Source organism: Lissotriton helveticus, chromosome 3_1, assembly GCF_964261635.1.
Source record: "Lissotriton helveticus chromosome 3_1, aLisHel1.1, whole genome shotgun sequence".
NCBI lineage: Eukaryota > Metazoa > Chordata > Amphibia > Caudata > Salamandridae > Lissotriton > Lissotriton helveticus.
The window spans coordinates 1,837,758,091-1,837,772,336 of record NC_136061.1 but is presented as its reverse complement, the minus strand read 5'-3'; the positions used below and the strand labels follow the sequence as shown (position 1 = coordinate 1,837,772,336).

Sequence of the window (14,246 nt, the reverse complement as noted above, 5' to 3'; positions counted from 1 at the left end):
TCAGGAAACATGATGTTGCCTGGGTGTATGACATACATAATAGTGAGCTGGTAAATCCTGAGCCAGGAACAACCAATAGGCTATTGATTGCATTTGTGCAAAAGAAGTTCCAGCTTTAACTTGCCCATTGGTTCCATTTGTGCAAAAGAAGTTCCAGATGTAACTGGCCCATGAAGTGCCCTTAGCAGAACATTTAGGAATTATAAAAATCCCAGGATATGTTTGACCCTCAGTCCAATTGACCAGAGATGCACAGAGATACAGAGCGGTTCTATATAGCCTGTCCTGCTTGTCAGATAAGTGCAAAAAAGAAGGGATGGTTTAGGCACCATTAGAGCCTCTAGCAGTATTAGGTTTTCCATTTGAGCAGGTGGGAATAGACATAATCATTTGATTTGACCCCTGTTGCAGTCAGACATCAGAAATATCTTGGTTCTAGTGGGGCATGCCACCAGGCATCCGGCAGCTGTACCTCTGAGGAGCATGACTTGAAGGGTGGTAGCAAGATCTCTCCTAGGGATTTTTGTAGGGTGGGATTTCAAAGGACGAATATTTCTGACCGGTGAACCAACTTCATCTCCTCCTATATGAGAGATATGTAGGAGAAAGCTGGTATGACATATCAATTCTCCATAGCAAACCACCCACAAAACAGTTGTTTGGTGTAGCGGTAAAATAATGAGACACTGAAGAACATGATAGGAACACTGCCATAGAACCTCAGGACAAAGTGGGATCTTCTCCTGCCATGGCTCCTGTTTGTGTACAGAGAGATTTCTCAGAAGGGAGTTGAGTCAAGTTCCTTTGAGCATCTTTATGGACAACTGGTAAGGGGTCCAATCAGCTTAATCAGAGATAGGTGAGACGGAACCTCTGAGTCTCCACGGAAGTATGTGGCAGACTATTTGATTGTCCTCAGGAAGTTTATTGGGCAATACTTGAGTCAGGCAAAGGAAAACCTTCAGGCCAGTCAGACGCTGATGAAGGAATTGTATGACGAGAGAGCTATGCTGACTGGGCAACAGTAAGATCTGGAGATGTTTGTGATAAAGCCTATTTGTCCCAGGACTCTGGAGGACAAATAGTGTGGGCCACACAAGGTACCTCAGAATGTTTCTGCGGTTACCTACTTAGTGGACTACGGTGCCACAAGGGAAACCTAGCAGATGTTCCATTTGAACAGGCTGAAGCCTTACCTTTGCAGATTTCAGATAGTGAATGTCATGGCTATGGCAGAGATATAAAAGGAGAGGGAGCCACTTCCTGACTTGCTGCATAATGACACAAAGGATCATACTGTGGAAGGGGTTCTGTTAGCCCACAAGTTACCACCTGAACAGCAGTGGGGCTGACTTCAGGGTTGACACCTATTGGTGTGCATGACATAGTCACAGGCGACAGTCTGTCAGTGAAGGGCTGGATGTACAGAATGCTTGACTAGGTTCAGGAATGCATTAAGGCAGAAGATGCTGAAATGTTACTACGCTCGTAATAAGATCATTAATATACAAGATAAAAAGAAGCAGAGCTAAAATGTACCCCTGGTGAACCACCTGACCAATGCTGAATTCATTGGTGGCTTCTCCTTTGTTCCCGAACCAAACTCAAGCCTTATTGCCCGCATGTAAAGAAACCAGCAGGTGAGCTAGAGAGGGTTCCATTTGTAAGGTAATCAAGGATTATCACAGCATTTCCAGATTAACACAGTCGAAGGCCATTGTCTGAGCCCTAAAAGCTAGATACAGTGTAGACTATTTGGCCACTGTGGATTTTCCAATAACTGAGTTTAAGTTGAGGCATTGATCAATCGTCCCTTTGCCACTTCAAAAACTGTAGTGTCATTTACTTAATTTATTATTTTCATTGACCCATTCTACTAATATATTATTCAGAACTCTGCCCAAGATTTTAGCTGGGATGTCTATCAGGAACATAGGACAATAGCATTTGAGCTCCGCCCTGCTGCCCTGTTATAAGATCTAAACAATAACTATTGAGGCCCATGAATAGGGGATCAACAAATTATTCATGCTGTTTTTAGAAGTTGATCAGCAAGGGAGCCCAGAGGTGATGCGGCACTCATTGATATCAATCAGGCCCAGGCATTTTCCCTCACACACTCTCCTGAATGGCAGTCTGCACTTCCTGCAAAGAAATAAGAGGGAAGGATGGAGCATACCCAGTCTATAACTAAAAACAAGTTAGATTGCCATCAGAATCGAGTTTTTCAAAGTATGCCACCCAGTCCTCCCCATTTATATGACAACTGACCCACGAACCACCTTGTTCAAAATAATACACACATGAGACGGCCTTCCAAAATTACTCAGTGTCCTTTGTAAGGGTGGTGTTAATTAGTAGGGCCCATTCCTGGGACAAAAACTGCCTTACTTCTCCTATTTATGGCTCATTTGTAAATGTTGTGCTGGGAGGCCACTAACATATGATCACAAGTTTGTATGTTTAAGGCCCCACGTAGGAGTCAGTTTGCCCATGAACAGTCATGGTCCAACCATTGAGGGCACCCAGACTTAAATGCAATGGTTTAGAGAAAGAAAGTCTTATCCTCTCGCAGAGAACAACAAAAAAGGTAACAATCATTCCATTAACATTATTCTCTTGTCGGTAATCCAAAACCATCTGTAAATTCTTAGCCGCTATCTCATTAAGAAACTTGGGTGGATCAGGCAATTTCCAGCATAGCAAGATCTGGCACCTCTTGATAAATCTCTCTATGTGCTACCTCACAGTAATTTCAATCGGGTAATGATTCCCTATAATAGTAACAGTTGTACAATGCAACAACATTTCCTTCTACTTATGAGGCATAAAAATATAATCAATAATTGAGGAGCTCTTCCTTCCTCTGAAGATGGACAGGGTCTGCGTATCAGTATCATCCTCCTCCATAATGTTATAAAAGACATGCAGAGGTGGCAAATGCCAACAACTCTTTAACACACTAATTAGATTTACCACCAACTGATTGGTCCCTCCCTACCCCTGGCATGGTAGGTAGGCATTAAAACCACCACCTAAACAGAGATACAACAGCTGTCCCTGCTGGGATTTGTCCTCCACTAGGGTAGAGATAAGCCATACATTTTTGTCTGGGCACATTCACAAAATAGTTCTTACAGAAATGTATAAGAAATAGAGTCAAAGCCCCCTTACATATAACAACTTGAAAGTCAGAGCCAGGGTTACTCACTGACTCTGCACAACCAACAATCAAAAGATTAATCCAAATGGATAATCTACTAGAAGCTCTGCCAGAGTGGAATGGTGTTGCAGGAAGGCTAAAGCACATATAACCTTTGTGGTCTATCAAATTGGATTCCCAGGTCTCCTGCAATAAAATAATATCATGCATTTTTACAAACTGTTAGCAGTCTGGTATTTGTAACTTGCTACGAAGACCCGGAATGTTCCAGTTGATTATTTTTTGCTTAGAATTCTTGACAGGAGAACTTGGAGCTCTCAAATACTTGACTGGGGGTGTAAAGCAAAGCATTGTCTAGGCAATGTGCTTCATTATTGGTGCCAATTCCATCAGAATCAACAGCAATTCTGGATAAAATTGCCCCCGCTGTAAATGACAAAACCTGGTTCTAGGATCTGCAAGTTATAGGGCTATTTCCCAGTACAAACAACAAGCATTTTGCATAGTGCCCGGGGGGCAGTCAATCCACATCATTACAATCCATTAGGGTGTGAATCTGTTTTGACATATCAGGTACCATCACGGCTGCTGGCAGAACAAGGATGTACTTGTATGAGTGGCTCGTAAAAATGCCCCAAAGTTAGTGTAGCAAACTTAGGGGCATGTTAGCAAGAACCTCGTTAAAATTATCGCTGTTTTAGCGGCAGGAAACTGCCATTAAAACGGCGATAATGGGCTTGCTAATATGCGTTCAAGAATTCAAATAGAAGCCCAGGTTAGATGTGCAGGACATCTAACCTGGGCTTCTATTGGAATTCTTTAACGTATATTAGCAATCCCATAATCGCTGTTTTACAGTTCACAGTTTCCTGCCGCAAAAACAGAGATAATTTTAACGAGGTTCTTGCTAATATGCCCCTTAGAACTTTTCCAGGATTCCAATGAGTGAGCACCCAGGACTTTCCTCACACTCACTGGGTGCCTAAAGTTAACTACAACATAGTCCCCATCTATATTTTAACTTGATGACCTGACACAATCCACTCTTTGCACCATTAGGATATAGCCGCTATCCCCAGAATTAGAGTACTTGTGTGTACTGAGCCAATTAGTAACCATGTTTTGAAGTTCCCCCATAACTCCACCTGATTTACTTGCGAAGGAGGTACCCCCACCATTATCAAAACAAAAGGGCATGACTACTCGGATTGTAGATTTAAATGTACTGTTCTGGAAGGTTTGTTCATGACTGTGCCTCCTCCCCCTTATAAATCTGGGAGATTCTGATAGCCTGGTGCACCCTCTGAGATGTTTCTGGAGGGACCAGTCATGCTCTGAGAGATATCCAGTGGGTCCTTAGCAGAACAGTTTATAAACCTCAAGACTGCAGTTGGAGGTTGTAGAGGTTGAGGTTTCGGGATCTGTGAGATGTCACCCTCATGGGAGGCCACACCACCTGCACTTTGTGATGGCATAGCACGGGATGTAGATTCAGTCATATTTACAGTGCAGACATTGTGGCACAGGGTCGCTCAATACAGAAGCACGCTCTAGGGGCCTGATTCATAAAAGTAAACTTAGACCAAAAGTCAAAGTTTAGACCTCAAGTCTAAGTTTAGACCTCAAGTCTAACTTTTCTACTACTAAAGTTAGACTTTTGATCTAAGTTTAGACCTGAATTCTAACTTAGACCAACAGTCTAACTTTAGTAGTAGTAAAGTTAGACTTTAGGTTTAAATTAGACTTTTGGTCTAAGTTTACTTTTGTGAATCAGGCCCTAGGTGTTGCATCTAGTCAGGATTTTTTCAAGGTGCTCCCTTAGTAGTTGCAGATGGGTCTCCAACATTTTTGAAAAGTTATTATACATCTCCTGGAAAAAGGTGTTATCAAGAACGAAATAAAAGTGCTTGGCCTTTTGAGTTTCGCCTGTGATGCCCCAGTGATTGACATTTTACATTTAGGTGCGGGCTCAGCAGATGGGAGGGAATTGTCCTGCCTCGAATTGTCTATCATGGAGTCATGGTTTGTTAAAGCAATACTGTCTCCATGTAAGACCATGGGATGAATGAGAGGCACTGTTCTCTCAGTATCACTAGTGATGACTTATGCCGCAGGGCAACTAGTAGCATTAGATGTGACAATACCAGGACAAATTGTAGCATTGCCTGTCTCTTTCTGACACAAAGACAGCATTGTTTAATTAGGGTGATTTCATTGGATTCCATTGCTACTGCGCACTCCAGCACGGTATCAATGCTGGTTGGTTTATATAAAGCTGTCTGAAAGGGGCCGGTCAGACACCACCTTGTGCTTTACCATGTTCAATAAATGTTCAAGTAGCCACATAGGAAATGTCTCACCTTATTGCCCCCTGATTCGAATGTTGACCTCAGGTATTGGACATGCTCCCTGTCCGGGGTGCACCAACTTTAATGATGTCTTGATCCCTGATGCTGATTTTTGCTGTCATGGGCAAACACAGATCATATGTGTACACCATGATATAGGCTTCTCTTATGGATTGCTGTCTTGTTGGTCCAGGAGGGATACCCAAAGTACTGCCATCATAGTGGGGAAAGGTTATTGCCTTTACCATGGGTTAAGCAGCACAAGCGTGGTGGTGGCAGCATACATTGTAGTGATCAGTAGGAGTGAACAGGTTATTTGTAACCTGTGTCACTGGAGTGAGGCCTACAAGTTCACTCATTCAATGTTCTGCTGATGTGTGCTTAACTCACCCTTTAGCCTACATCCGATTGATGTGGAGTGCTGCGCAATACATGAGTAGTGTCTCTACACTGCGTGTTTGTGTACCTGGGAAGGGTACAGTACAGGGATAATGCAGTACTATGCAGTACTATGCAGTGCATGCATGTTGAATGCATCTACTAGGAGTATGTAAGCCTGTGAGTGGTACAGTACAGGAAGAATATAGTGCTGTGTAGTGCATGTAGCTTAAGTACATGTGCTGAGTGTATATGTGCCTGTGAATGGTATAACATATGGAAGACTATCAGTTCCACTTTGGGAGACCGAAGGTTGCATGGTAAAACATGAGGAAGGAGCAGAGTAATCCCCTGGATAGATGTATGCATTGCTGCATTCCTGTACGTGGAGTGGGACACGCTGGGAAAGGAAGAGCCAGGCTTTTCCTTTACACTTCAAAGGGTGCTCTTTGCTTCAGAAAGAGGGTACAAGAAAGAGGCCAGGCACATCTCAGGACAGAAATGGGTGTTATAAGAGATTCTTAAAGAGTAGGGGTGGGGCCCTAGCCTAACCTTTGGATATGCTTACAGGTGAGTAGTCCCATGTTACTAGTCATTTGATTAATTGATTGATTGATTGATTGATTGATTGATACATATATCACTGTGGCTGGTCACTCCAATGGCTTGTATTGTGGAGTTTTGGAATTGCTCCTGCTTTGACAGACTGCTTTCAAGAGGAAGAGAGGGCAGAGGAGAGGGTGCTTAAATGGTAAGCAGACCCGAACATAAGCTTCAAAGTCTCAGACCCCAAACCACATTATGTGTCTGGAAATAGACTATAAGAAAGGGAGTTTGAGCCTCCTAAAATTGCCAGCTATCAAGCAGCTAGTTGGGCTGTGTAAGGAGGAGAAGCTCTTCAAGATTTCGGTCTGTGGTCAGGACTGGGAGCAAAGGCCTGTTAGTTTCCCTGCTGTGTGAGAGGACATAACTCAGGAAATCCAGAACCACCGGCCCTGGTGCTTCGAGCTCCAGCACCTGCCTGCTTGCCAAGACCAGTGTGCCCTGTGATGAAGAGGAGATTACTGGAGGGAGCAAGGTCCAGTGTGGATCGTTTCTAGTAGATTCCCAGAGCAAGGTTTGAGGAAACGGCTGCTGCACCTATTGGGTCATTGCTCGTGTGGAGGACAATGTATGCCAGAGGAGGGGTGCAGATTGGGTCATAGTCAATGTGTAGTGAGGCGTCGACGACCTCATATGCCAGGAGTGGCCATCGTAAATTAAACTGGTGTCATCCCTGCACTGAACAGGCCAGAGTGTAGTTAGGGAATGGCTACCCTGTATGCCAAGAGTTGCTGAGTGCCATGTGTAGTGGGCCTTAGCCCCAGTGAGGTGATGAGCTCGTGACACTGTAGGCCAGGAGGGGCCACCATGCAGGCATCTGCTATGCTGATTGTGTCAGCGCTGATGTACGGTAAAGATACAGTTACCCCGTATGCCATAGGGAGTCACCAGAACTAGCAAGTGTGACCTGACCAATAGCATTGCTGAAGGAGTGATGCCGCCGTGGGAACCCCTACGCACCTACAATGGAACAAGGGATCAGGAACTTCTCACCAGCTCCCAATACCCCCCGCCCCCTTCCTAGGGACAGACCAAATACTTAACCTGCCAGAAGGAGTTGTGGGGAACCTCTGGCCACTGTGGGAGTGCGACCACAAGTTAGGAACTAAGTGAACTTACCTAGACCAGCTGCTGTAGTTCCTGTGCCTGCAGAGGGGGTATGTCCACTCCAATCCTGCAGGTGTGAGTACAACTAAATTCAGGCCAGTTGCACTGGGGGAACTTTATTGATAGTTAATGCTGTGGTGCTGAAACACTTTTGACTTTGATGCAGAGCGGGTGTGGACTCTTGAGACTCAGACTAGTAGTGGGGCTTACCCTGGATACTGCCTATAGTATAGCCGCCATCGCTAGAGCAAAATAAAGTGGAACACAGGGAACTGTCTAAGAAACACTAGAGACAGAACCATAGGGGGACTGTATATTTGTTTGTGAATGTCATATTTCCTTTGTGTTGTTAGCAGTACATTAAAATACTTCTTTATCATAAAAGGGAGCATTTGGCTGAACAATAATTTACTGCAGCACGTACTTTGAGTTGTAGGCCTTTGTTCACCTCTCCCGAGGGAGCCTTGTTCTGCTCTGACCACGCTATTCCTGGGAGTCATATGCTGAAGGGGGCTTGGCCCAGTTGCTAAGGATATAAAGTAGGTCAGGCTCCCGGAACATCAGGAGTAAAAGGCCTCAACCCCGGCGGTTGGGCCCAGTAGCCCCTTTTTGCCCCATGTCCTCTGAACGGGGTTCTGCCATGACCGCAGAAAATGTTCAGAGAATTAAAGCTGATCATGATTCATTGAATCGTTGTTTTCTGAACATCATAAAATTGCAAACAATCAGAGAGATAGTTTTCCTTAAAAAAAAATAACTTGCATAAGCATTGTAACAAAAACATATAATTTAGTCTTTCCTAATATTTGACTCTATTTTAGTATTTTTTTTCAAAATTGGCGAGACCAATATACACTAATCCTAGAAAAGGAACCAAATGAGGCTAATTACTAGGATTCTTCCAGTGCTGGGAACAAAATACACTAATCCCAGAAATGGAAGCAAATTAGACTAATTACAAGGATTCTTCCAGTTTTGGTAGATTTGTTTGAGCTTTTTTAATGTTTCAGTGCAAAACATTCATATTAGTGTCCTCATGGAAATTGGTATTTTGGGGAAAATTTAGGCTGGTGGAGATAGGGTAGGTGTGAGTATTAAAGTTCCCAACTAGGCAAACGTAGCCTCTTATATGAAGTGTTTTGTCAACCTTTACTGCTGAAGTGTGAATGCCATCTCTGTAATATCATAAAGGAAGGCTGAGGTAAGAAAATAAACTCTTCACTCCATGTCTTCAGTCACTCTAATTGAATCTCCGCCTTCCATCATCTACAGCTTTCCACTGTGTTTCACCTAGGCTTGGACTATAAAAATACTACATATATTCATAAATTGCTTATATCGGCAGCTAATTTCTTATCCACATGGTGTTCCTACAAACCACTGCTTTTTTTATCATGCCATTTCAGTGGTCCCATTGAAGGAGGCCCAAAGAGGAAAGGCGATAGCAGGGATATCCAGTGGGAAGCTCAGCAAGTCTTTGTATGCATTATACCGACTATGGGCTTGACTACATGTAAAGGTGCTATTAATTCCACCTGATAAAAAAAGAGGGAGCCTGGGTCCGCTGCGACAAATAGCGCCTATGACGAGTTATTGGGGAAAAACCTGTAGAGTTTGGTGTTTAACACACTTTTTCCCTGTTAAATCTCCACAGGTTTTAGCTTGAAATAATTATAATAATTATAGGATGTGTTAAATAAAACCAAACTCGTAATTGCGTAAAGTGTTTACGCACGGGATGAAATTCACTGTCCAACTCTTCTTCTGGGTTGTCAAAAATCACTGTGCACACATTCTCAATTTGAAAAAGAATGAAAACTTATGGCCTACATTTACTAGTCTCATTTCATTAGCTTTTAGGTACTTTAAAAAGGAATCAAACTTCTTACTTTCAGTATTAGTAGTCGGCACACACACCAAGCTTCCATTTGTACACGCACTGAAAGAAAGAAAATAATAGAAAAATCAACACTATAAAATAGCTTGGAAAAAGCCGTGAGCTAGTATATTTCCAGACTAAGCCCCCTCCAGCAGTAGTGAGTTGCATAAAAATGTTGGGATTGATAGACATACAATCAATCTGGAGGTGTTCACACAATAGTCAAGATGTATTCTTCCGTTGGTCCTGTGAGCATCCAGAGTAATGCAGAAGTAACACTGGGTTTGACATTCAATAGACCCTTCTCATTGGTTGCTCCACTCAACCAGCAATTCATTGAGACAATCACCAGATGTTCGTGTATATATATATATATTTTTATTTTTATATATATATATATATATATATAAATATATATATATATATATATATAAATATATATATATATATTCATTCTTTTTAATGTTAAAAATGTTATGTATATATTTTAACCCCTTCCATGCTCATGACGGAACGGTTCCGTCATCAGCGTCGGTGCTCCGGTGCTGATGATGGAACATTTCCGTCATGAGTCAATGTGATTTATGACCCTTCAGCACTGCAGCGAAATTCGCGCAGCACTGAAGAGGTTAAAAAAATGTTTTTTTACAATTTGGTAAACAAATTTGTTATTTGGAAGCATAAATCTAACTTTTAATTATTTGCAAAAACTAAAATTAATTCTACACAGAATTCAAACATTTTTAAAATTTTTAATACATATTAAAGAAACAAACATCTACTGTAGGTGGGATTGTTTAAATAAATATTGAAATAGATATTTAAATGAATAATTATACATTAGGTAAATGTATTCAAATTAACAATTTTAAAACAATAGTGATTTAACTTTTTTTTACATTTAAGGTTTAAGAAACTGCAATTATTTTACAATAAGATGTAAAATAAAAATATTTTCTATTGCACTTTTTAAAAGATTATTATACTTTATGTGTTTCCTATAGTACGTGGTAGACCTACTTTGTGGTGGAGTAGTAGCTTTACTCTCATAAATTTGGTTTCAAGGGATGTTAAATGAAAGTCCACACTTGCGAGAACTTGGTAATGGTAAGAGTAATAAAGTTCTCCAAAATGTAGGAGTAAATTTACATGTCATTTGATCCATATATCTAAATTTTAAATGGTGGATAGAGCCCAAAATGGGTGATGGATGAAGGGTTACTGTTGCCACTGGCCAATCCAGTCCCTAAATTTCAGACAATTCTTGAAGACAATCTTGTAATCTGGAAGAAGGGCGTCATGTCATATTACTGCTATATTATCTGACAACCAGGCCTCAGTGAGAAATAAGCAGTCTAGGCTTGTGACCAAGAGAAGGTACTGAGAGAGTGGTAATAGTCCTTGTGCATGGATTTGACTTTAATGGAGATACATTTATATGAGATAATGCATTATTAGAACTGCAAATCCAAGTAGGAAAATATTTACTGTGAGATTGTGAGAAGCTGGCTCAGTATATGGTGCACATTTATGAAAGTGGGCACCAAGCACTTTTCCAGACAACCCTTATGGTGATTTTAGTGGTCGTAGACAACCTTAGAAAGCTCTTGAAGTGGTGGCTGTGAAGAGCAGCCTTCAGGCTCAGTCCAGAAGGAGTGTAAATCAGCTTGTTTTACCAGAGCATAAACATATTGGCATAGATTAAGTGAAAAAGAACCACAACGTGTGTTTATAAAAATATATATTTATTGTAAGACACTCACTAACACATACGGAGATCTCCTTCTCAGAGATATACACAATGCACACAATACTTTGCAATAAAAACAGGTAAGAAGCACGAATACACAGTGGTCACCAGGGAGAGACCAAACCAAATATTAATATAGTTGTATGTGATCCACAACTCAAGTCAAGACTATACCCAGAAGATGTAGAAGTGAGGGGGACCCAAGGAACCAGCCGAGGTAAGTAACCCGGAACCCCACGGAGGCCGTGTGCAGAGCTGCAACACGACCGCTGGCTCACTACAAGTCAATCGGCAAGTTGCAGTTGCAATTAGAGAAGAAGGCTCGTTCTCAGTGGACCCTGAGGACACCCCGTGGAAGACAGAAGGTTAGAGAGCTACCTCACCCTTGGATACCCTTGGAATTAGGATACCTACAACCATTGTGGAACACAATTGAGAATTTCAGGATGAGACCGCTGTTGCAGAAGGATTAAAGAGTATGTTGGAACCCGAACACGGGCTCATGTCGAAAAGTACCTAAAAGCAGAGGGGACAGAGTCTCAGCCACACCAGGACATTCAGGAGGCTCGGAGACGAAGGCCACTCAGGTTCAGTGAAGCAGGTCAGTTGATGGAGAGGCTTCAAGTAGGGGTACACCAAATCAGTAGCTCAGCCCGAGTGACCGTAATGCTGAAAACTACAGAATATGTCGGTTCAACAACCCGCGTCGGCACGGGTCAGTTATAAAGGGACAGATTTGTCTACAGAACCTTTTGATGTGTCCGGCTCGGTTGATACGAGTCGGTCAGACATTATTACAAACAGGAGATTATGATGCGATAAGGATGGCTCCGACCGAGGGTTGGGTCCATTCTTTACTGCATCGTAATTGGGTCCTAGGTTGGGTTAGATAAGGGCGTTGAACACCACATTCGGTTAATGCTGGATGCACAGCCAGTAGTGCACAAAGTACAACTTGTGCCTATGAGTGTCAGGAAAGAATTGAAGGTCAGATTACAAAATGTATGCTTGCAAGGGATCATTCAACCTACAGATTCATCGCAGTGGGTGGCACCCATAGTAGTTGCACGTAAAAAGGCAGGAGAGAACAGACTTTGTGATTATTTACGTGTCCCGAACAAAAATATTATCATAGACTGCCACCCACTTCCCAGAATTCATGAGTTGTTGGCAAATCTTTGGGGGGCCAAGTGGTTTTCCCTGATTGATTTGTGGTCAGCATATCACCAAGTGGCATTGACAGCTGAATCTTAGGATTTGAAAACATTTGTGACTCGCTTTGGTGCCTATACGTTTCTGAGACTCCCATTTGGTCTAGCTTCAGTGGTCAGTATATTCAAGAAACTTTTGGACACACTGTTTCAGGGCACCAGGTGGGGTACAAGCATATCTGGATTATATTCGGATATATGCAGAGACCATAGAGGAGCATAATACAATACTGAAGGTAGTGCTATCTATTTTTAAAAAGCAAGATTTGACTGTCAGGACAGACAAATGCAGGTTTGCTGTGAAGGAATTGGAATACTTGAGGCACACTATGTCAGATGCTGGCATAAAACTCAAGTTTTCTGTTAGGACAATTACCAATGCTAAAGCATCCTAGGATAAAGATACTCTCCGTTCATTTCTTGGGTTGGCAGAGTACTATGTCAGGTTTGTGCCTAATTATGTTCAAACGGTTGAACCATTACGTACCTTACTCAGGAAGAGCCAGGTGTTTGATTGGTCAGAAGATTTAGAAAGAGTGAACAGTTGATGCTAGCGTACACAGTCTGGGTGCTGTGCTCAGCAAGAGGGTGGGTGGTTGTGAGCAGGCCGTGGTGTTTGCATCAAGGTCACTTAAGCAGTTTGAATGTCAGTACAGTACGATTGAATGGGAAGCAATTAAATGTGTATGGGCAGAGCAAATGTTTAAAATGTACATTTGTGGATGCAGGTTTGAGTTATATACAGACCACAAGCCATTGGTCTTTATTTTTTGTAAGGTTAGCAGCAATAAAATGTCTCCCAGACTCACAAGATTAGTGTCTTAGCTGCAAGAATACAATTTTGAGATCAAACACATCCCTGGGAAAAGAATTTCCAGGCTGATTGTTTGTCCAGCATGCTTATGGAAGATAATGATGAGGATGATTCGAATGTTAATGACATTGAGTGTGTATTTGTGGTGGATGCCGTGGCAGAGTATGAGTAAGTAATATCTGAAAAGGATTGAAGGATGTCTTACAGGAAGGATCAGACTCCATTTAATGTGGTCGAGTATATTACTCACAAATGGCCAGAATCAAGGTGCTAAAGTAGGGATTTGAAAATGTTTGCACAAATGGCATAGGAGTTATCTGTGGAAAATGACATGGTGTTGCGGGGTGACCGGTTTGTCCCACCTACTGATTTGCGTAATGCAATGATATGTAAAGCACACCACAGACATCTTGGTTCCACAAAGACTGGTATGAAGAAAAAGCAACATTGTTGGTGGCCAGCTATTGATAGTAAGGTTAAAATATTGGTCGATTAATGTCCTGAATGTTCACTGTAAGATAAACATTGGAGGATGATACACACTCCATTGCATCCAACTCTATTTCCAAGCACAGCATGGGATCAGGTGGGTTTGAACTTTTCAGGTCCATATACAGTATTGCTTTCAGATATGGGGTACATAATCCAGGCTGTTGATTATTTCTCAAAATGGATGTACTATAGTGTAGTAGATCATTCGTAGTCACTGGTAGATTCAACTGGAATTTTTTGTAGACAACCTACACAGCAGACATGAGAGCGAGGTAAACACATCCAGCTCCAACAGCTCTCAGTACCCTTTTGAATATGTAGAACCCAGCAACAGGGCAACCAGGCAACCCATCAGCATTCTATAATGTGGAGACTGAGCTGCATAATAGAACATTACACTAATACAATATAATGAAGAGATTACAACATATAGGTACGTGGAAACACCAGATACGGATACAACCATTGAGTGCCTGAGCAAAATATTTTTAAATGAATTGC

General features: G+C 42.0%; 1 protein-coding gene across 1 annotated transcript in view; it reads right to left on the bottom strand.

Annotated features, from left to right (window-relative positions):
* The window catches only part of LOC144824333 (uncharacterized), a 610,480-nt gene that overhangs the window by 386,242 nt on the left and 209,992 nt on the right, over window positions 1-14,246 (bottom strand). Inside the window, exon 11 of the mRNA XM_078683450.1 lies at window positions 9,489-9,538. Within this exon, the coding sequence (XP_078539576.1) occupies window positions 9,489-9,538 (50 nt within the window). The remainder of the gene's footprint in view (window positions 1-9,488; window positions 9,539-14,246) is intronic.